The following is a 24,537-nucleotide window of genomic DNA, read 5'->3' as shown; positions in this document are numbered from 1 at the left end:
GTAAACTCATTCAATGAATCCAAGCTCTGCAAGCTGAGATAACATGCACTGCATTGATGCATTGACACAACTTCACAGTAACCATGAGATGAAACAAAGTTCAGGAATATTCCTTTATTCCATTGTTTTGCAAATCTATGCACACTACAAACTGCATGATTGAATCAGTTCTGATATCGCTGTTTTACTAACTTGACAGCTTATTATTCTAAATAGGAAACCTTCATTTTGTTTGCAAATAATAAAGATTCTAACTACCAGTAAGAATGAGTCCTTACATTTAAAGAGCACCTGTCATTTCAGATCCATCATGGCAGCGCCTGTTAGCAGGCATCCACTCATCTGCTGCCGCCACGTCCCTCACCTTGTTGTGTCACTGCCGTATCATCAGCCGTCCCATTAAAATGAATGGGAGTGTCGGTGAGTCAACAGCAAGTCAGAGGAGGAGCTGCTGCGGGACAGAGATGACGGTTGCTCCTTAAAAATTAAGATTTAAATCAAGCCTTTTTTCTAGTGATTTAAATCAGCCTGATTTAAATCAAATCCACGTTTTGGAGCAAATCAAAATATTTTGGATTACCCCTCCCTTTCTTTTTTCTGATGACAGTGGTCGCAGTACAAATAAAGTGGTGAATCTCCCCAGTGGAGACAGAAATAAAAACTTTGATATAGGGTCTAACCCTTTCCCACTCAATCTAAAACTGAAAAAGAAAAAAGTTTCACCTAGAGATACACTTTACATGTCCCTGCCATGCATGCTACATTCAGGTATCATCTGTCCCCTAGGTTGTCTTTATTCATGGAGTACTGGTGTAGACCCATTGCTTTCATTTAGTTTCTGATGCTATGACCCCCCCCCCCCCCCCCTCTGTTGATCATCACAGATCTTAACCTGGGGACATGAACAGCCAATTCATAGAAAAAGGTTAGTAAGCAGCTAAAAGAGGTCTTACACAAAAAGTTGTGCTGTAAAAATGATCTCCTGTAGATCTGCACATTTATAGTAGACACTGCTAATCCATTCTTACTTATGGTGATAACATGCTACAGTACATAATTATGTTTCTATGGTCAGGTACTGGGCTACAGCAATATGAAGGAGACCTTCCCATTTATTCTTCTCTCCCTCTATGGAGATACTGCTGTTATGCTTGACTATTCTCATTCGAACAGCAGAAGGAGAGCTAAAGCCAGGCAAGCCCAAAGACTTCTATGCAGAGCACTGAGAATCCTCAATCCTGGGAGATGTAATTTGAGATGACAGCCATATAATTGGACGAATAGACAACTTACACTATAGATCCCAAAAGACACTGTGCAGTAGGAGTGGAGAGATGATTTCTATTCAACTTCTCGGGAAAGTTCCTCCTCTTGGCACCGAGGGAGTTAGAGAGAGCGCCCCTCTGGATATTATCCTGGCAGCCGGAGACCAGAGATCTGACCCTGAGACTGGGAGTGGAGCCTGAGGATACCCCGGGGGGCAGCACAGCACCTCCCACATTACAGCACCTGCACCGCTGCCGCAGGAAGACTGGAGCGTCCACTCACCCTCTGCTTCCCACCGCTGATCTCCAGAGGGTTTCGGGGAGAGACTGAGGGGGGGGGGGCCCTTCTACAGCAAGAGGTCACTGCAGCATCCCAGGGGTTGATGAGAGGGCTTTTCAGCCATTGCTGGTACTGCTAGCTTAACCTGATTGAATATAAATTGTGCAATATGTTTGCAGGTAAATAAACATGTAATGCTGTGATCGTTTTATGGTAATCATTTCAATAAAAGGGTTAAACTCAGGGCCTTGCAGAAAATTATAACAATTACCGAAATTAATATGGAAATTATTAAACTAAAATGTTGAGAAGTTTTTTTTTTATCTTAATGCATTCTATGCATTAAGATAAAAAAACCTGTGTGCAGCAGCCCCCCTAATACTCACCTGAGCTCCCTCTCGATCCATTGATGTTGAGTTCAGGGACTCTTCCTCCTCATTGGCTGAGACATAGCAGCGGCACCATGGCTGTTGATCAAAGTCAGTGAACCAATGAGGAGTGAAAGCGGGCGGGGCCGAGTCGTGGCTCTGTGTCTGCAGAGATGCACAGAGCAGCGGCTCGGGTGCCCCCATAGCAAGCTGCTTGCTGTAGGAGCACTCAGCAGGAAGGAGGGGCCAGGAGAGCCAGTGAGGGACCTGAGAAGAGGAGGATCTGGGCTGCTCTGTGCACCACTGCACAAAGCAGGTAAGTATAACATGTTTGTTATTTAAAAAAAAAAAAAAAAGACTTTAGTGTCACTTTAAGGGCTGATATAATGTCATATGTATGAGCAGTATAAAGGAAACTGGAAATCTGTAATCAGATTGTAATGTGTATGTGGGTGTCCAGTTTTTAGTTGATTACTTCATAGATTACAAAGTTTGTCCGGGTGTCATCTCAAGCATCCTTGGCATGTTACGCTTAGCAAAATCCCAAGTGTCCTACGTAGTTATCATAGTGTTCTTGTCTTCTTCCAGGTTTATGAGCGGGTATTGGTTCTGGAACGTTATCACTCCATGATGGAAGCTTTGTTGGAAGGAATGCAAAAAAAAGGAAAGACAGGGTGAGTATAAAAAAATGCAGAGAAGTGGAAAAGACCCCTACTCTGTGTGGCAGCAGTGGCCTCTCTGCAAATGTCCAACACACCACTTGCTGAGTCAGAACTAGAGCTCACCAATCAGCATGGTGTATCAGTTTTGTTTATTGCAGAGGGGTATGTCGGACCTTTGTAGTGAGACCCCTGCTTCCATACAAGGGGCCTTATTCTGCAACAGGCTGGGAAGGGACAGGATTTTCCACTCCGGCTGTGGTTGCTTTCTATGGAAAATAAACTGTAACTTGATGCATCTGTAATGTATTTAGTTGATTTGCATAGTGGAAAACCTTTTTGTCTTTAAAATGTAATTTACTTTCTTTTTTTTTTTTTTTTTTGTAAAAAGGGAGGTTTATTAAAGTAGAAGAGACATAGCATGTCTCTACTGCTTTAAAGTATTCTTACCTGCTTGTTCACAATGTACACTGAGCTGCACATGCACAGCTCGGCATACAATTTCGGCTTTTTCCGTGCATGGCTTGGCCAATCAAAATGGCTAAAGATCGGAACTTAGAAGAGGACCTGCCAAAGATGTCTGTTCCTAGGGGGAGGGTACTCATGGACACGAAATCACTGGAGTTTGGGTGAGTATAGTTCAGTTTTAAGTTATGCAAAGTGGCTTGTTCTCTTCATAGAATCCCTGTATTTTTTGAGATCCTGCCTTTGTCTCATTTTGTCACTTTCAAACAAAGTTTACTCAGCACTTTTTCCCAAAATGCCTGAATTTTACCTTTGTGCTTTTGTGACCCTGCCATGAAAGTGTTACCTTTTTTTCCACATCAGCCCAGCAAGCCTGATTTGTAGCGTTTTTAGTGTTGGTGGTTAAATATCTATACTGTAGACAAGGGCAGTGCCAGCGAACAATGGAGCATTATAGTTGTATAATATTAATAATAATGTATGCATATTCAGACCTCCTATCAGACTGAATTCCTGCACCTTAACATCTCAAATTGTCCCAATTTCAGCAACATCAATCCTCAGATCAGCCCCAATTCCTGCACCTTCACACCTCAGATCAGCCCTAAACTGTGTACCTTCACACCTCAGATCAGCCCTAAACTGTGTACCTTCACACCTTAGATCAGCCCTAAGCTCTGTATCTTCACACCTCAGATCAGCCCTAAACTCTGTACCCTCACACCTCAGATCAGCCCTAAACTCTGCACCCTCACACCTCAGATCAGCCCTAAACTCTGTATCTTCACACCTCAGATCAGCCCTAAACTCTGCACCTTCACACCTCAGATCAGCCCTAAACTGTGTACCTTCACACCTCAGATCAGGCCTAAGCTCTGCACCTTCACACCTCAGATCGGCCCTAAGCTCTGCACCCTCACACCTCAGATCAGCCCTAAGCTCTGCACCCTCACACCTCTGATCAGCCCTAAGCTCTGAACCCTCACACCTCAGATCAGCCCTAAGCTCTGCACCCTCACACCTCAGATCAGCCCTAAACTGTGTACCTTCACACCTCAGATCAGCCCTAAGCTCTGTATCTTCACACCTCAGATCAGCCCAAAGCTCTGCACCCTCACACCTCAGATCAGCCCTAAGCTCTGCACCCTCACACCTCAGATCAGCCCTAAGCTCGGCACCCTCACACCTCAGATCAGCCCTAAACTGTGTACCTTCACACCTCAGATCAGCCCTAAGCTCTGTATCTTCACACCTCAGATCAGCCCTAAGCTCTGCACCTTCACACCTCAGATCAGCCCTAAGCTCTGCACCCTCACACCTCCGATCAGCCCTAAGCTCTGCACCCTCACACCTCCGATCAGCCCTAAGCTCTGCACCCTCACACCTCAGATCAGCCCTAAGCTCTGCACCCCCACACCTCAGATCAGCCCTAAGCTCTGCACCCTCACACCTCAGATCAGCCCTAAGCTCTGCACCCTCACACCTCAGATCAGCCCTAAGCTCTGCACCCTCACACCTCAGATCAGCCCTAAGCTCTGCACCCTCACACCTCAGATCAGCCCTAAACTCTGCACCTTCAATCCTCAGATCAGCCCTAAGATCTGCACCCTCAGATCAGCCCTAAGCTCTGCACCCTCACACCTCAGATCAGCCCTAAGCTCTGCACCTTCACACCTCAGATCAGCCCTAAGCTCTGCACCCTCACACCTCAGATCAGCCCTAAGCTCTGCACCCTCACACCTCAGATCAGCCCTAAACTCTGCACCCTCACACCTCAGATCAGCCCTAAGCTCTGCACCTTCACACCTCAGATCAGCCCTAAGCTCTGCACCTTCACACCTCAGATCAGCCCTAAGCTCTGCACCCTCACACCTCAGATCAGCCCTAAACTCTGCACCCTCACACCTCAGATCAGCCCTAAGCTCTGCACCCTCACACCTCAGATCAACCACAAGCCACACACGCAGAAATGCATAAGTTTTACTGCTACAGCAGTTCCAACAATTGGAGGAAGGGTGTAGGGGGGTGGACGGGCTTCTTCCATACACCTTGCTTTTGAACCTTTTAGTGTGCTATGCTGTCAGTAAAGTTGGGGAGGTGGGTGAGCCATGGGCAGACAAGGATTTGCAATTGACAGCCTAGTGAGCTGTGAATTACAGGCTATGGCAGCACTGTTTTAGGCTCCAGTTAAAAAGGCATCTTGTACTGTAGGTTGCCGATGCCTGCTGTAGACACTAAACCTTTGCTCTTGTTTTTCAACATTTTTGATAATCCATGCTAATGAATAACTGTTCCCTGGACATGCCTTTTTTCATGTTAGACTGGTATTGGTTGTTTCTACTGATAATGTTGCTGTAATCTTGTGGTGTGTTTTTTACATGAACATGATTGTTTTTCTTCCCTTGTGTCAGAACACTTTACAGTTCCTGTGAAGCAGAGTTGCAAGAACTGATGAGACAGATTGACATCATGTTGGATCATAAGAAGGCTGAGTGGGAAGCCCATACTGAGACACTCAATACGCTTTTACAACTCAGAGAGCAGGAGTTAAATACCTCCAGAGCTCGAGAAGAAAGACTGAGCCAGGAGGTAATCCTACCATCTCTGACAGCTGAATGGGTTCTGCAGTTTAAATGCAAATGAAATTCCCATTGAATGAAAATCCCCATATGCTTCTGTCCAATGTTTTAGCGATACAGAATAGTTTAACTAACATCGACAACAATGCTATAGAACATTGTGGTCCCGTTTTATTAGCACTCTGCAAATATACCAGAATGATATACATTTAAAAACCTTTATCTGAATAAATCATACCAACAGATTTCACCAATAGACGTGTGAAAGCTGGGGGTCACAGGTCCTGATCCAAGAAAACCCTGCCAAAATGAAGAAACTTTAGCAAAGGGTTTGAAAAGAATTGGGCCTTTTCTTTCACATTGTCTCATTTAAGAATAACAGTTTGGTAGCAGACATCATAGGGTGCTTGTTACCCATGATGGTTACTCAGTGATTTCATGGTTTCTATCAGGGAGTTATTTACCCAACTAAAAAAAGATATAAATATATAGTTAGGTTGAAAAAAGACACAAGGCCATTAGTTCAACCAATAGAAAAAAAAAAATAATAGAAAACCTCCATATACACTAGCCTATACCCACAGTTGATTCAGAGGAAAGAAAAAAATCCCAATAAAGTATGATCCAATTCGTTCCAATGGGGGAAAAAATAGCTTCCTGGTCCCAGGAGGCAATCGGATATTTCCAGGATCAACTACCCCTAGTGTTACCTTTTTTAAATGTTAGTAGCCAGTCATATTTTGTGCATTTAGGAATGCATCCAGCCCTTTGTTTAAAAAAGCAATCTGCTGAGCTAGCAAGAACTAGTTCTTGAGGGAGTCCATCACACATTTTTATAGCTCTTATGCCCTGTACACACGGTCGGACATTGATCGGACATTCCGACAACAAAATCCATGGATTTGTTCCGACGGATGTTGGCTCAAACTTGTCTTGCATACACACGGTCACACAAAGTTGTCGGAAAATCCGATCGTTCTGAACGCGGTTACGTAGAACACGTACGTCGGAACTATAAACGGGGCAGTAGCCAATAGCTTTCGTTTCTTAATTTATTCTGAGCATGCGTGGAACTTTGTGCATCGGATTTGTGTACACATGATCGGAATTTCCGACAATAGATTTTGTTGTCGGAAAATTTTACAGCAATCTCTCAAACTTTGTGTGTCGGAAATTCCTATAGAAAATGTGCGATGGAGCCTACAAATGGTCGGAATTTCCGACAACAAGGTCCTATCACACATTTTCCATCGGAAAATCCTATCGTGTGTACAGTGCATTACTGCGAGGAAGCCTTTCTGTATGTGGTGGATAAATCTCTCTTCCTCCAGACATAAATATTTAAAACATTTACGCAAAGCCACTATACAAATATTATGGCAGACCTATGTGCCAAAGGGAGCTCTTTGCCCTGGCTTCTTCTGCCATCTTGATTTTCCAGCCTGGTGTAATATAACTCCTGCACATGCTCAAGGCAGTTTATTAATTCCAGCAGATTTCAGAACTGTACACTGAACTGCACATGCCCAACTCAACGTGCATTTAGAAAAAAAACATTGCTACCATGCATTTTTTTTATGCAGAAGACACAGAGTCTCCGCTGCAATATAAAAACAGCCTGCCAGCAATTATTTTAACTAGAACTGTAGTTTCATTTTTTATGCGAAGGCTTTTTTTTTATTAAAGTGTATCCTGTTTTTTTATTCTACAGATCAAGACTCTAAGAAAACAGCTGGCAGAGCAAGAGGAGAGCAATCTTAAGAAGACAGCAGAGTATGAATCTCAACTGACACAGTTTCAGGAAGAGGTTTGTTATACCATCATTACCTTTTCCATCAAGACATAGTCATACTAAACCTGTAAATGAATTAAGCCCTTATGCTAGTCATACATGGTGTCAATTTCATCCAATTCATGCTGAATGGGGCACGATTTGAGCTGTGTGTGCTCCTGTGGCACGACCTGGCTCAACAAACTTTTAAATTACAAAATTGAAGGCGTCTGGTGGAAAGTTGTTGGCCAAACAATGACTGCATCAGATGCGTTCTTTGCTCTGCAGGGGCCGGCCTTTGGAATGTAAAAGCTGGCATCAGAGATTCCACCATCCATGCAGTTTAGCATAGATAGGGGTAAGTCAGTGATTCTTCTTCTTTTTTTTTTTTTTTCAGCCCACGAGGCTGAAAAGAGAAATCTAACTTTATATGACCAGCTTTATTCTGTTCTTCAGAACATAACCTAATTCTTCCAAGATGCTCCTTTTGGGCAGAACCTGAGAGATTATGCCTAGGTACTCGTTTTAACTGACTGGAGCTCTTGGACTATTTAGTGATAAAAGTTACATTTACTGAAAATGATTTTGTACATTTTGACATGATAGGAATTCATTTTTGCAGACTTCTTAAATTACAAATGGGCATACTTTAAAAAGTATCTGGGGAGATTTACTAAAACTGGCACACTTAGAATCTGGTGCAGCTGTGCATGGTAGCCAATGAGCTTCTAACTTCAGCTTGTTTAATTAAACCTTGACAATAAAACTTGGAAGCTGAAGTTTCTATGCAGAGCTGCATCAGATTTTGCATGCTCCAGTTTTCGCAAATCAACCCCCTCTGTCTCTGATTTATCCCACAGATACCTGTTGCTGATCCCCTTGTCTTTTTCTTGAATTTTTGCACTGCAAAGCCATTTGCAGACTCTTCACACCCATCATATTTTTTTATGTGTCAGATACCTATGTCACTGGCTCTGTCACCCAGCTCCCTAAGTCAATACTGTTTCCTGTAATAAAGCTGAAGCAAGTGCATGTAAACAGGTAGTGACTGCAAAAGGCAGGAGGATATCAGCAGCACTGAGATTGAAAAAAGGGTCTATTAAATTTAAAAAAGACTTTTCAGTTGTTTATGTTACACAGTGCTTTAGAAAAAATGTTGTTCAGGTAGGGTTTAGTTGTACTTTAAAGCGGTAGTAAACTCTTAAATAGGATACTCACATCTGCTGTAGCCTTATTAAGTCACTACGCATGCGCATTCAGGGCATGCTGGATGTCCCCTAAATGCAGAGAGCTCTGCCACAGTGATGTCAGTGAGTCCTGGGCATTCAAACGGCCAGAAAACGCAAACCTGGAAGGAAGACTGGGTGATAATGGGAGTGCTGGCAGTGACAGTGCAGCGCTATAGGGCTCCATTTTAAAGGTAAGTCTGTCATAATATGCTAGTAGGTGGTGCATAGTAGCACATTTATGGCATAAAACTGCATGGGGCCAATTAAAAAACAAAAGTGTAGACTTCACTACAACCTAAAGGAGACCCTGTCACCAACTTAAAAAGTGCAGGTAGAAGCACATCAAAATCAAGTGTTTTAAATGCTTACTTACATGTATGTCTCCCCATAGTAGCAATCTTTATTTCCAAGATGATGGTCATTATCCCTGATAACGGACAGCACCATAAGAACAAAAAGCCCCATAAAAAATCTAATAGTCAGTTTAACCAGACTGATAGCTGTGCAGGTGGACAGGGCCAAACCAAGTGCAACTTTTTACAGCAGTTAAGAGCTGCATGTTATAACATTATCCTGTGTTTTTATATTCTACTGGTCATTTAACTGGTGGTTTTCATAGATGATCAATTCTGTGCAGTTTTTCCTTATATGCTTTGATTTTACTTTCCCTGCTTTTGTTTTAATAGATATTGTTCAATTAATATATCTGAAGTTTATTTGATTTCCTTGTTTTAGAAATGAAACCCTTTATTTACTGTCTTTTGTCAATAGCTCAATAAATTGAAAAGATCTTATGAAAAGGTTCAGAGAAGACACCACAGGCTGGAGGTGAAAGGCAAAGCGGAAGAAGAGAAGTCAGAGGTTGGCCGTCTGACAAGAAGGCTGGAGGTGAGAAAATTACAAAGAAAAAAAATAGAAAACTCTAGGTTGCATTCATCGGAGTCGCAGTGTGGGTGCGTCACTCTTCAGCGTGTTCGTCATCGAAACTTTATTCGGTGTTGGTATGTGTGACATCAGTGGTGTTTGGTCCTAGTACAGAGTGTGGCATTAAAAACAGTCCTGAACTGGCAGCTGATCAGTTGTATGTTTGGAGCCTTAAGAGCCTAACTTAATGTGGACCATTACAATATATTGCAAGTTCCACTTAAAATATCTAGGCCCCCTCCCCCTGTAAATATCGCCTGCTGATACTAGGTCCAAAATGTAAAGAAAAAAGGATATCCCAGTCCAGTGCAAGAACGTCTCCAAAGACTTGGGTTGCCCTATGTATTCCCCAGGATCTCAACAGAAGGAAGATGGCATTGCCCTCACCTAGGCACCATAGGTAGAAGATAGGTATAAGGTACATAATCTAACTTTTTCTTTACAGGTAAATTTGGGCATACTATCAGTAAGTGATTTATTTTCTATTTTTTTATAGGGGTTAGGAGCATGAACATAATTAGCAGAGCTTGCACGCTACTGCACAGCCTGCTTTAAATAAACTGGCAGCTGAGAGTATACTTCTTATACATATGACTAGGTATTACCACTGATGCATGTATCACTGCATGTGGAGTTGCATTGTTTATGAAGGTAATTTGTTTTATAATTTTTGTATAGAATTCCTTCTTTTTAGTCGTTTCTGCAGATTATTGTATATTGCTCTGTAGACATGGACAATGTCAAGAGCAGCATGCCGATTACTGTACATTGTTTGGCGTGCATGGATGTAATAAATATAAATATATATATATATATATATATATATCCGTGGATTACAGCCAGATTACAGGAACAGTTGGTTCCTGTTTTACATCCATGCACGCCGAACAATGTACAGTAATCGGCATGCTCCTCTTGACCATGTCTATATATATATGTATATGTATGTATGTGTATATGTATATATATATATATATATATATATATATATATATATATATATATATATATATATATATATATATATATATATATATATATATATATATATAGGCATGGCCAAAATGGTTGGCACCCCAGAAATATTTCCAGAAAATCAAATATTTCTCACAGAAAAGTATTGCAGTAGCACATGTTTTGCTATACACATGTTTATTCCCTTTGTGTGTATTGGAACAAAACAAAAAAAGGGAGGGAAAAAAAGCAAATTGGACATAATGTCACAAAACTCCAAAAATGGGCTGGTCAAAATTCTTGGCACCCTTAACTTAATATTTGGTTGCACACCCTTTGAAAAAAATAACTGAAATCAGTCGCTTCCTATAACCATCAATAAGCTTCTTACACCTCTCACCCGAAATTTTGGACCACTCTTCCTTTGCAAACTGCTCCAGGTCTCTCTAATTGTAAGGGTGCTTTTTCCCAACAGCAATTTTAAGATCTCTCCACAGGTTTCAATGGGATTAAGATCCTGGACTCATTGCTGGCCACTTTAGAACTCTCCAGCGCTTTGTTGCCATCCATTTCTGGGTACTTTTTGACGTATGTTTGGGGTCATTGTCTTGCTGGAAGACCCAAGATCTTGGATGCAAACCCAGCTTTCTGACATGGCTCTACAGTGCGACCCAAAATCCTTTGGTAATCCTCAGATTTCATGATGCCTTGCACACATTCAAGGCACCCAGTGCCAGAGGCAGCAAAACATCATTGAACCTCCACCATACTTCACTGTAGGTACTGTGTTCTTTTCTTTGTAGGCCTCATTCCGTTTTAGGTAAACAGTAGAATGATACTGTAGTCTTGCTTTTTTATGTCTCTGTGTCAGCAGTGGGTCCTCCAGGGTCTCCTGCCATAGCATATCATTTCATTTAAATGTTGATGGATAGTTTGCGCTGACACTGGTGCTCCCTGAGCCTGCAGGACAGCTTGAATTTCTTTGGAAACTGTTTGGCGCTGTTTATCCACCATCCGGACTATCCTGCGTTGCAACCTTTCATCAATTTTTCTCTTCCGTCCATGCCCAGAGAGATTAGCTACAGTGCCATGGGTTGCAAACTTCTTGATAATGTTGCGCACTGCGGACAAAGGCAAATCTAGATCTCTGGTGATGGACTTGTAACCTTGAGATTGTTGAGATATATACAGTACTGTGCAAAACAATGTTTTTTAAAAAATATATATTTTATTAGTTTATTTTTATCAATGTACAAAATGGAAAGTAAATAGAAGAGAAATCCAAATCAAATCAATTCTTCTAGGTACACTTGTACACCATTTTTTGAATGAACTCTGCAGATTTTTGTTGTTTAGTCATGTCTGACTCTTCGTGACCTCATGGCCCATATCGCGCCAGTCTTTTCTGTCCTCCACTGCCTCCTAGAGTTGAGTTTGCTTAACTTCATGTTCATTGTTTCTATGAAGCTATCTATTCATCTCGTTTTATGTTGTCCTCTTCTCCTTTTTCCTTCCATGTTTCCCAGCATCAGGGTCTTTTCAATGAGTCCTCTCTTCGCATTAGGTGGCAAAAGTATTAGTATCAGCTGCAGAATATGTCCTTCCAGGGAATGTTCAGGGTTAATTTCCTTCAAGACTGACTGGTTTGATCTTCTTGCCATCCAAGGGACTTTCAAGAGTCTTCTCCAACACCATAATTCAAAAGCATCAATTCTTCGGCGTTCAGCCTTCTTTATGGTCCAACTTTCACAGCCATAGGTTACTACTGGGAATACCATAGCTTTGACTATACGGCACTTTGTTGATAGAGAGATGTCTCTGCTTTTTATATTGTTGTCTAGTGTAGCACAACCCACTAAGGGACTGCTTGGAATTACCTTCTCATCTGCACTGCCATGACCTGGTGAACATTCCAATCCACCTGACACTCTGGGTTCCGAATATCCTCGCACCACCTTAAAGTAATAAATCAGACAACTCTGTGTATTTACGCTCTGATAATGCTTACTCGAACAGATTGAAAAGGATATTGTCACAAAGAGGAGGTAATAGATCTGCTGAGTTTTAGGCGACAGTGCCAACTCAGCAAAGGAATTCCTCAAAATAACACAAAGCAAGATATTATCAAGTAGAACAGTATATTATATACACTGGGTCATTGAAGTACTGCTAGCACCTGTAAGGATAAACACAGCTATCTGAATATACGGACATACTTCTTATGGGGGGAGTCCTTGGCCCACGTATAATTGTTAACCTAATGAGAGGTCAGGCTTAAAGGTGATGGTATAAGGGCCCTTATAGCAGTAATGAAACAAATGTCCCCGTTGCAGATCTGATGTTCTTCACCGGCATGTAGGAGCTCATTCACTGTAATACAATAAGGTGTGGTAACAAGCAATAGGCTCCTTGTAAAGAAGAAGCTAAAGGTGTCTATGCACAGTGTTCAAAGCGAGTTCAGTAAAGGATTCCTAAGGTAAATATTTATGTGCAAAGTGTCCCAGTGGAACCGTGATAAAGGATTTGTAAAGGTTGGGCGATTGTCAGGCTGATTAGATGTCTTCCGGACAGTATCTCGTTTAGCAACACTCGTGCAGCGGATCTGCCATATTGATCTCCCGATGTGAAGCTCAGTATACTGGTTGGCAGACGACCGGAGTGGTGCTGGATGGATGCCAGATGAACCGCAACAGAGCTAGGCCCATCTCATCCGGGTTGGAATGTGGTATACCGTGTGGTAGGCCACGATCTCTCTCTCCATGCACGGAGAGGTCCATTTCACATCAGGCCCAGGAGCAAGAGAGCTCCGCGTGGGTTTTTTTGCTTCTTTTATAGCTACTCCCAGCAATCTCCCTCATGGTAGTTATGATCCCTGGGATATGTAGTCCAGGCGCATAAGCATGCAAAGCCATTATCAGTCTGGGGGACTACTCATCCCACAATTCCTTTCGTTTGGCTCACAAATATGATGTCACTTGCTAACACTGAGCACTAGAGGGACATGCGATGCACGGAAACACCGGAGGATCACTGTACTTTACGGTTTGTAGTCCATATTGCTACACTAGGTTTGCCATTGCTTTCCTCCCAAGAAGCAAGCATCTCCTAATTTCATGGCTACAGTCACCGTCTTCCATGATCTTGGAGCCTAGGAAAATAAAATTGGTCACTGTTTCCATTTCTTCTCCTTCTGTTTGCCAGGGAGTGATGGGACCATTTGCCATGATCTTAAGTTTTCTTAATGTTCTAATTCAGGCCCGCTTTTGCTCTCTCCTCTTTCACCTTCGTTAAGAGACTCTTTAATTCTTCTTCACTTTTTGCCATTAGTGTGGTATCGTCTGGATATCTCAGGTTGATATTTCTCCCGGCGATCTTAATTCCGGCTTGTGATTCGTCGATCCTGGCATTTTGCATGATGTACTCATGATGCATATAAGTTAAATAAGTAGGGTGACGATATACATCCTTGCCGCGCTCTTTTCTCAACTTTAAACCAGTCATTTGTTCCATAACCTGTTCTAACTGTTGCTTCTTGACTTTCATGCAGATTTTTCAGAAGACAGTTTTGCCACATCTTGTTGCGATCCACACATTCAAAGGCTTTATTGTAGTCAAAGCAGAAGTAGACATTTTTTTGGAACTCCCTTGCTTTCTCCATGATCCAGCAAATGTTGGCAATTTGATCTCCAGTTCCTTCTCCCTGCCTCTTCGAAATCCAGCTTGTACTTGTGGTAGCTCTCGGTTCACATGCTGCTGAAGCCTAGCTTGTAGAACTTTCTGCATAACCTTGCAAGCGCTTGAGATGAGTGCGATCGTTTGGTAGTTTGAACATTCTTTGGCGCTGCCCTTCTTTGGTGTGGAAATGTAAGCTGACCTCTTTCCCTACTGTGGTCATTGTTGAGTTTTCCAAATTTGTTGACATATTGAATGCAGCACTTTAACAGCATCATCTTTCAGGATTTTAAATAAATCAGCTGGTATAACATCACATCAGCTAGCTTTGTTATTAGCAATACTTTCTAAGGCCCACTTGACTTCACTCTCTAGGATATCCGGTTCAAGGTCAGTGACTGCATCAACGTGGTTATATTGGCCATTCAGATCTTTCTTGTATAGTTCTTGCCATCTCTTCTTTATCTCTTCTGCTTCTGTCAAGTCTTTGCCATTTTTTGTCTATTGTCGTCCCCATCTTTGCACAAAACTTTCCCTTGATATTTCCAGCTCTCTAGTCTTTCCCATTCTGTTGTTTTCTTCTAATTTTTTGCATTGATTGTTTAAGAAGGTCTTTTTTTCTCTTATTGCTATCCTCTGGAAGTCTGCATTCAGTTGGGTATATTTTTGTTTACCTACTTTGCAGGTAGGTTGTGCCTAACATCTTGGAGAACTAACCACAGATCTTCTGTGGATGTAGGCTGCCTCAAATCCTTCTGTCTCTTCATGTATATCCATATAGACTCGATGTTCAGATCAGGGCTCTGCGGGGGCCAACCCATCATTTCCAGGACTTCTTGTTTTTCCTATTCTGAAGAGCATTCTTAATGACATTGGCTGTGTGTTTGGGGTCATTGGCCTGCTGCATAATAAATTTGGGGCCAGCCACGCTCCTCCCTGATGGTATGGCATGATGGATAAGTATCTGCCTGTATTTCTGAACATTGAGGACACCATTAATTGGACAATATTGAGGACCGTAGATGCAGTGGTTGGCCAAGGAAACTTCATGCAGCACATGAAAGACACATCATGCTTACTTCCCTTCAACATTGAAAAATGTGCAGCAGTGCCATCAGCACAGAACTGGCAGAAACCAGTGGGACTCAGGTACACCCTTCTACTGTCCAGAGAAATCTGGCCAGAAGTGGTCTTCATGGAAGAATTGCGGCCAAAAAGTCATACCTCTGATGTGGAAACAAAGCTAAACGACTCAACTATACAGGAAAACATAGGAACTGGGGTGCAGAAAAATGGCAGCTGGTGCTCTGGACAGATGAGCCAAAATGTGAAATATTTGGCTGTAGCGAGAGGGATTTGTTCACTGGAGAGCGGTACAATAATGAGTGTCTGCAGCCAATAGTGAAGCATGGTGGGGGTTCCTTGCAAGTTTGGGGCTGCATTTCTGCAAATGGAGTTGGAGATTTGGATCAATGGTATCCTCAATGCTGAGAAATTCATACTTTTCCATCATGCCATACCATCAGAGAGGTGTGCGACTGGCCCCAAATTTGTTCTGCAGCACATCAACGACCCTAAACATACAGCCAATGTCAATAAGAACTGTCTTCAGTATAAAGAACAAGGAGTCCTGGAAATGAGGGTTTGGCCCCCACAGAGCCCTGATTTCAACATCATCAAGTCTGTCTGGGATTACCTGAAGAAACAGAAAGATTTGAGGCAGCCTACATCCACAGAAGATCTGTGGTTACTTCTCCAAGATGTTTGGAACAACCTACCTACCGAGTTCCTTCAAAACCTGTGTGCAAGTATACCTAGAAGAATTGATGCTGGTTTGAAGGCAAAGGGTGGTCACACCAAATATTGATTTGATTTTTATTCCTCTTCTGTTCATTTACTTTCCATTTTGCTAATTGATAAAATCAGCTATTAACACTTATATTTCTGAAAGCATTCTTAATTTACAGCATTTTTTCCACACCTGCCTAAAAGGTTTGCACAGTACTTTTCATGTGATTAAATGATTTTTTGCAGAATTGTGACAGTTTAGTAAGTTTGTGCTTTCTCTTTCTATATCTCTAATTGTTTGCATTATGGCTTTTCTATAGGAATTTCGCCAGAGGTCTCTGGACTGGGAGAAGCAGCGCCTCCTGTATCAGCAACAGTTGACAGGATTGGAGGCTCAGCGCAGGACACTTGCAGAACAGGCTGAAATATACCAGGTACACACAGGGACACAGTTGTTTTTTGACTTCTATATTTAAGTGTACAGCTTTCCTTCTGATAGGTGTTTTTTTTTCTCTCATAAGTTAGTACAATATTGTTATGATGTGCAGAATATATGAAAGCCAATCAGGTTTCAGTTTTCTGTAGCTAGGCTAGAGATGATTTCTGATTGCTGTGGATTAGAGCTATTTGTATAGTATTGTTATTGCTAGCATTGCCTTTATTATTTAATCTGTGATCATTATTTTTCTCTAAGCTGAATTCGTTTAGCATCCATGTATTTTATCTTAAAGCACTTCAGCTAAAACTTTGTATTGAACGTGCAAGGGCTAGAATAGTTTTTATTGTAGTCTTTTCCCCCCATTTGGGAAATTCCCACCCCACCCCAACATACACACACATATTTACAAAAGGCAAAGAGACTGTACACTTTGCGAAGTGCTGTGAATGTTGGCTTACCCCCTAAAGGGGAGAGATTCTGGTGAGTGAGGTGGAGAAGGGGGAGCACGTTTGAAAATCACCAGCACACCACATGATTTATGAATTTAACTAATACTGCATTATGGACTTATTATTTTTTGCTTTTTAGCACAAGTTAGTTTTTGGACTTTTATATTGTTTCATAGCACATGTCACTTTTCCACGGATGCTATTGTAGCACAGCACATAGGGTGCAAGTTTGATGATTCCATTGTTTTATGAATTTATTCACCAGTAAGATATTGCAACCATATATTCACTAATAAGCTGTTTACCTATTTATTTTGTCATGGTATTTTATTTTCCTTATTTGCACACCTAAACACTTTACCCAGCATACTTATCGCAAGTGCACTTAAAGGGACATACACCACTAAAAATAAGCAGCGCCACACCCACTCCTTTTATAGCAAAATGTGCCTGTGATTTGCCCGGCCAGATTTCAGTTTTTTTCTTTTTTTTATACTGATTATTACCTTTTTTGATTTTGCAGCAGCAATCCCAAAGCCGTAAGCAGATGCTGGAGCAAACAAGCTTGGCTGGCCGATCAGAAATGCAGCTTCTCAGTGGTCAACTGGAACGTGCTAATGATACTCTCTGTGCCAAAGAAGGGGAAGTAGAGAGTCTGAATCTGCAGCTTGAGTCCTTAATTTCTGGGCAGGAGAGAACAGAGCGTGAGCTTGAGCAGGCTCAGCACACCATAAAGGTGAGGCCCCTGTGGCTGGTCTTTGCTATGATAGTATTGTACTGTACTCAGGATGTTTCTCTCACAGATTTCTGGGGACTGTGTCCATTTTATATTTTTGTGGCTTATTTCCTATTATCTATTGCAGGTGTTTATATAGGGCCAAAAATGTACGCAGCGTATTACATATTGTACATTTGCATCATTGCCTTCCTTCGAGGAGCTCACAATACAAAGTCCTTATCTGATATGCATACATACACATACTAGGGCTAATTTAGACAGGAGCCAATTACCCTACCAGCATTTCTTTGGATTGTGGGAGGCAACCAGAGTTCCCAGAGCAAACCTAATCAACTATAAGGAGAACATGCATGCTTAAAGCAGGTAGCATCCTGGTTGGGATTTTAACTTAGGATCCTATTGCTGCAACTGCTGACCACTGGACCATTGCACTGTCCATGTTCTTCCATGGTTTTGCAGTGTTTAGTTTGGGAGGGAATTGAAAAGAGTTAGAATCTTTGTCAGGTTTTAAATGCTGTGTGAGCAATGAAGAGACTTCATTTCTTTGTCTTCTTGTTTTTGTCTAACACTGTCATCTGGAAATTAAATTTAAAAGGGGAAGGGGGGTCTCCCTAATTTGAACACAAACAGCACTTAAATCCTAGGAAGGGTTTTATACTGACCTCAGTGTGATAAATGTATATTTTATTATTATTATACAGGATTTATATAGTGCTAACACTTTGCAGCACTTTACAACTCTTGTAAGCTCTAACAGGCCTTGCTCGTTAGAGCTTACAATCTAAAAGGGGAGGGACAAGCGATACAAAAGGTAAGAACTGTGGGGGATGAGCTGATGGAGAAAATACAATCACAGTTGTTAGGTGGAGGCAGGATAAGCTTCTCTGAAGGGAAAAGTTTTCAGGGATCGCCTAAAAGTGGATAGAGTAGAAGATAGTCGGACAGAGTGGGGTAGGGAATTCCAAAGGATGGGAGAGGCCCGGAAGAAGTCCTGGAGGGAACTAGAGAGCAGGAGGTCTTGGGATGAACGAAGAGAACAATTTGGTTGGTATTTTGAGACTAGGTTAGTGATGTAGCTGGGGGCCAAATTGTGGATGGCTTTGTAAGTTATTGTTATTATTTTGAATCAAATTTGTTGAGTGAGTGGCAGCCAATGGAGGGATTGGCAGAGAGGGGTAGCAGACGCTGAGTGGTTTGTAAGGTGGATGAGCCTGGCAGCGGCATTCATGATGGACTGAATAGGGGATAGCCTATGCAAAGGTAAGCTAATGAGGAGGGAGTTGCAATAGTCGATTTTATTGCGACTTGTGTCTGTGATTTGGGGGGGGGGGGGGGGCTTCCTCTTGCTGCTAAATAACAGAAGGTGATATCTATAATTTCTTTTTCTGTTTGACACCTGGCAAATACATGAGCAGCAGTAAAAAGATAACGTTTCAAACTTTTTCTCACTTCTTTCAGAAATAAAAAACCTTATTAGGCCACTCTGTACTGTAGTTATCTAAACATTTAATTATAATTGTTTAAGAAACTCTCCTGCTTTTTCTCCATACAGGTTCTCCAGGAGGAGAAAGCTGAGCTGAGGGCGACTATACAAGCTCAGACTGACTTCCTGCAGGGGTCTAAAGCACAGAAGGAAGAGCTACACAGAGAGGTGTGCAGGGTGAACAAGACGCTGAGAGAAAGGGAGAGCAGCATCAGGTGAGTTGATCTTACCTGAGAATAAAGGTTACCTTAACCTCCCTGGCGGTATGATTATTTCAGATTTTAGGTGCTGAAAGCGGTACAATTATTTTGCACAGAAATTTGGCATTTTATATTGTAGGCCTATAATTCTTAGGAATAATTCACTTAAATCTGTCCAAACCAGAGTCTAGTAGACATCCCGGGTATGATAAAGTTTGAAAAACAAAATAAAAAATTATAATATAATAAATAACTATAAATAATTATAACAAATAATAATATAATAATAATAAAAATTATATCATAATGTAATCAAATCAAAAACACTGAAATTTGCTCAGTTGCAGAATTTTAGCTTTTTTTACTTTTAGTGTTTGATGACGGATCTCCTCACAAATCATTATCGCTCAATTCTGCAAGTGATTATAATTTATTATCGCTTTTTTCTAGCTGGTCTAAAACCACTTTTGATGTAAAGAGACAGTTTTGGTTGCTATGGACAATCTCCAGTTTCCTGGCAGAAAGAACAGTTTTTATATATATAAAACTGCATGCAGGACACTGGGCAGACCACTAGGGACAAAGGGGATGTGTCATTATTTGATACAGTACTGTAATCTGTAAGATTACAGTATACTGTATCTGTACTGTGTGTTTCACTTTTGAATTTACCGCCGAACTCTGTCCCCGTGCGTCGCAACGCTCGCAGGGAACGGAGCTCGGCACTGTGAATCGAGCGAGACACAGCGGCTTGCCGATCACAGCGGAGAGACGTCGCAGGATCCAGGGGACAAGGTAAGTATGCTCTTCCTGGATCCTGCGATGCAAGCCCGAGTCTGGCTCGGGGATACCGCTTTTGGTATGAAAAATCCACCCCGAGCCAGACTCGGGAATACCGCCAGGGAGGTTAAATCACTGCTGCCACTGACCTGGTTCTTTACATTATAATGGATTTATGGGACATACGTGGTTGTAAGGTAACAATAGTTTCGATATAACTGTTTTGGATTGTGGAATTAAACCATAAGAAATGTGGTTGGAAAATGTTGTCCTATTCGCTTTTGATCGCAGTTGGTTGAGCAGATGTATTCTTTGTGCAACCTGCCGAGGCTTAGTTTTACCAAAAGTATTGGTCAGCACTTCCCATGCTTTGTTAATGTGAACACATGGATTCATCTTACCATGTACCATGGCATAGGTCCATAAAGCAGACTCTTCTGTGACCGAGCTTCCCAAAAGCTACAGCCTTTTGTTAGGCATTTTAGATTAAGCAGTTTCTTATTTGATAACTGGCCCATTAAAGATATCCATACGCAGTTCGAAATATTCTCTGAATTGGGTGAAATTCAACCCATGGGTTGGCCCTGTCAGTCCCCCTGACTTGACAAAAGTCAATTTAAAAGAGTAGTTCGGGTTTCCAAAAAAAAAGTAAAAATGATACTAACCTAGGTGGATGCAGCATCGATTGATCCCCTGTCCTCTGCTGCCTCTGAACTCAGAGCTGAGCGATCAAACACAGCTGATAACTCAGTTCTCCCCTCCGCACTGAGCAGAGAGATGGGACAGTCAGCTGGCGACTTGCTGAGAGGCTGAGACAGCTGCCAGTCCAGGCTCCTAGGTGGAGCCTGGACCAGCTGAGTCAATGGCCGACAGTGGACTTTGGCCCACTGTCGGATGAAAGGGGGTCACAGGGGTGTAGAACGAACTGCAGTCCTGTGATCCATAGGAGAAATGGATCCAAAAAAGCTCTGGTCATACTTCTTCTTTTAATAATCGTCCGAACTGGGTGAAAAATTATGAGCCGAACAGGGACTGTGTGTCTTATCAAATGCAGTCACTGTATTCAGGCAACCATGGGTCCCACTTGCTGCTGAATACAACAGCCTCCAGTGAAGATTCCTCCTTCCATGCTGTCTAGTGTGGATGGGAAAATCGTCATTTTCTCTTGTTCAAGCCACTGACTAACAAGAGAAAATCTATCCTTGTATAACTAGACTTATTCCTGCTACTGTACCTTTATTTTGAGTGCTGAATGCAGTACGTGACCTTGGCTGTCTATAGGAAGGTTCAGTGGATGGAAGGAAGTGGGGAAAAATGTTGACAAAAAAGCTGGACTGTAATTGGGTACAAGATTGCTAGAATTTTTATGGATCCATGGGTATTTTGAAGATGAACTGAGCCAGGGAGCACGGAGGGTATCTTCCTTATGGGTCTAAGGCCATCTTACCTTGTAAAGTGAGCCCGCAGGTTTACTTTAAATCAAATCGGCTGATGGAATATGTATAAGGAATTTAATAGTTTGTGACCGTTCATGACTTTCTAAACATACTGGTTTATTTGACCCTTCATCAAACAAAACTATGTGTGAGATGCCTCAAAGTTCACTCATTTATATACTCTCTTTATGGTGTGGGGGAGTCCGCCTTCTGTTTTACTGGCTGCTAGAACAACAGATTTTTCAGTATATAATTGATTAGTATTATGAGCACATAATATGAAGAGGTACATTGCATACTAATTCATGTTCTCTTTATTTTACAATGTGAATATGTTGTATATCTTTGATAGGCAGATGAAATGCGTTCATGGTTTTATGATTATTGATTCCAGATCATTAGAAGAAAGATTAAAAGGAACCCGGCTCTCCGATGGGTGTACAGAGGTGGATATGCTGCATGCTCAGCTGTCCGTTAGCCATTTAAATGAGCAGAGGCTACAAGATGAAGTGACCCGATTAGAAAGTCAGATTGGGTCAGTGACAGTCCAATGCCAGCAGCTTGCTAAAGAGATTAAGGAGAAGTCTGAATCAAGGCAGCTGTTAGAAGAAGAGCACACAAAATGCTGGGCAGAAATTAAGAAGGTCAGTAAGTTCTCTGTGCTTTTTATTTTTTTATTTGGCTTGAAACGATCTTGATAATATGTGCTGTGTACCAGAGCCTCTGCTGTCATATGTATTCCTTACTACCATTTTATATGTGTTATAATCCTACCAAGACAGGGGAAGTGCAAACTGCCTTCTATCAGTTCTCATCTAAAGACTGGAGCAAAGGTAAAGGCATTGAAGGGTTACAGAGATGGCCCAATGGCTCTGCCTCATTGGTGGAGTGAAACTGTTATTCATTAGCAGATACTAATCTCCAAGGGTTCAGGTAGGAGATGTAGGTACTGCCCTTGGTCCTTCCAGTGTAGGTTTTAGTGTTTAGAACAACGTAGGGAAAAAAACCAACATGTTCCCTTTAAAGCTGACCACCAGGTAATGGCTAGGTACGCAGATGGGGAAAAAAGGTGTGTGTGTGTGTGTGTGTATATGTATGTGTGTGTGTATATATATATATATATATATATATATATATATGTATGTGTGTATATATATATATATGTGTGTATATATATATATATATATATATATATATGTGTGTATATATATATATATATATATATGTGTGTATATATATATATATATATATATATATATATAAAATTACCTGCCAAAGGATATGTATATTTGGCCATCCAGTTCTTAAATCTACACAAAACTGCCACGCAGTGCAGCCTTGTCTAACAGGACAGGAGGCCTGATATTTTTTTTCTGTTAAAGTTAAAATGCACATTAACCCTTACCGACAATGAACTTCCCTTATTTAGTCCATTTGGTCTGCCGAATATACCATTAAAAGCGTTTTGTTATATCTGTTTGATAAGTTCAAGAAAATGCCTGTTGATTCGGCCAGAAATCCTGATAGCTCATAACTTCCTGTGAATAAAAAGGTTTATAAGGATAAGGACAGGACTGTGTCCTTTTAATCCATCAGAAATGAAATAGGCAGGGTTGACACCACTTTTTTATGATATCAGAGCTCAAGACATGGGGGTTGATTTACTAAAAGCAAATAGAGTGTGAACTTTGCAAGTGCAGTTGCACTCTACAAGGTAGGGATACACCAATACCTGTTTTTTAAAAGCGAGTAGCGATCGTTACCTGTGCTCTAGTACTCGCCAGTACCAATTACCATATGTGTGTGGTGCGGTTTGAGCCTAAACAGAATGAACTGGCTCAAATCGCACTGCAAAGAAGCGCATGTGATTTGAACAGTAATGCGGTGAGATTTTTGTCCGAATCACGTGCAGCTTCCCGCACCGCTCCTGTGTGAACCCAGTCTGAAGTCACTATGACTAGCCTGGGTTCACGCATAAGCAGTGTGAGAAATGGCATGTGATTTGGAGAGGAATCGCACTGCGTTCCTATTCAAAATGCGATTCTTTGCAGTGCGATTTGAGCCCATTCATTTTTGTATGGACGCAAATCATACCGCAAAACTATTGGTTTTAGGTATCGGAACATTAATACGAGAACTATGAGCAAATGTTTAGTGGCACTGATACCAGTATCGGTGCAACCCTACTCCAAGCGCGTTTGCTTCAGAGCTTAGTAAATGAGGGGAAGCTCTGCTGACTTCCATCATCCAATCATGTCAAAGCAAAAAAGCAGTTTTTTGTTTTTTTTTCCTTGCACGTGACTGGATAATCTTTGCAAAGTGAACCTTCATTTAATTTAGTGAGCTCTGGAGCAAATACCCTTGCAGAGTGCAACTGCAGTTGCAAAGTGCACAGTCTTTTTGCCTTTAGTAAGACCCCTTTCACAGTGGGCGGTGAGGACGTTATTGGTAAAGCGCCACTAGTCTTAGCGGCGCTTTACCGCTGTTATAGTGGGGCACTTTTAACCACCGCTAGCGGCCGAAGAAGGGGCTAATAGCGCCCATGTTGCAGCGCTACCAAAGCGTTTTGCATTCCAGTGGCCGGGGACAGTGCAGGAGCATTGTATACACAGATCCCGCACCGCCCCAAAGATGCTGCTTGCAGGACTTTTTTTCCTGTCCTGCAAGCGCACCGCCCCAGTGTGAAAGCACTTGGACTTTTACACTGGGGTGGCTTGAGAGGTGCTATTCAGATGCTTTACAGGTGCTATTTTTAGCGCTAAAACACCTGAAGAGTGTCCCAGTGTGAAAGGGGTCTAAATCAACCCCATCAGCTGATGGAATATGTACTGTATAAGGAATTTAATAGTTTGTGATCGTTGATGACTTTCTATTCCTACTGGTTTATTTGACCCTTCATCAAACAAAACTAGTTGTGAGATGCTTCTAAGTTTACTCATTTATATATTCTCCTTGCATGTGACTGGATAATCTTTACAAAGTGAACCTTCATTTAATTTACTAAGCTCTGGAGCAAGGAGAATTATACAAAAACAAGTTAAACCCACAAGTGCTTTT

The 24,537-nt window shown here is 41.7% G+C and overlaps 1 protein-coding gene across 3 annotated transcripts in view; it reads left to right on the top strand.

Annotated features, from left to right (window-relative positions):
- The window catches only part of CEP63 (centrosomal protein 63), a 42,623-nt gene that overhangs the window by 5,791 nt on the left and 12,295 nt on the right, over positions 1-24,537 (top strand). For all 3 annotated transcript variants that reach the window (XM_073625523.1, XM_073625522.1, XM_073625521.1), the window contains 8 exons: positions 2,502-2,587; positions 5,449-5,626; positions 7,328-7,423; positions 9,388-9,504; positions 16,275-16,388; positions 17,366-17,578; positions 19,134-19,279; positions 21,875-22,124. In XM_073625523.1, the coding sequence (XP_073481624.1) occupies positions 2,541-2,587; positions 5,449-5,626; positions 7,328-7,423; positions 9,388-9,504; positions 16,275-16,388; positions 17,366-17,578; positions 19,134-19,279; positions 21,875-22,124 (1,161 nt within the window). In that variant the 5' untranslated portion in view covers positions 2,502-2,540. The remainder of the gene's footprint in view (positions 1-2,501; positions 2,588-5,448; positions 5,627-7,327; positions 7,424-9,387; positions 9,505-16,274; positions 16,389-17,365; positions 17,579-19,133; positions 19,280-21,874; positions 22,125-24,537) is intronic.

This window comes from Aquarana catesbeiana, linkage group LG04, assembly GCF_042186555.1.
Source record: "Aquarana catesbeiana isolate 2022-GZ linkage group LG04, ASM4218655v1, whole genome shotgun sequence".
NCBI lineage: Eukaryota > Metazoa > Chordata > Amphibia > Anura > Ranidae > Aquarana > Aquarana catesbeiana.
The sequence above is the reverse complement of the archived record's forward strand: the minus strand, read 5'-3'. Positions and strand labels throughout refer to the sequence as shown.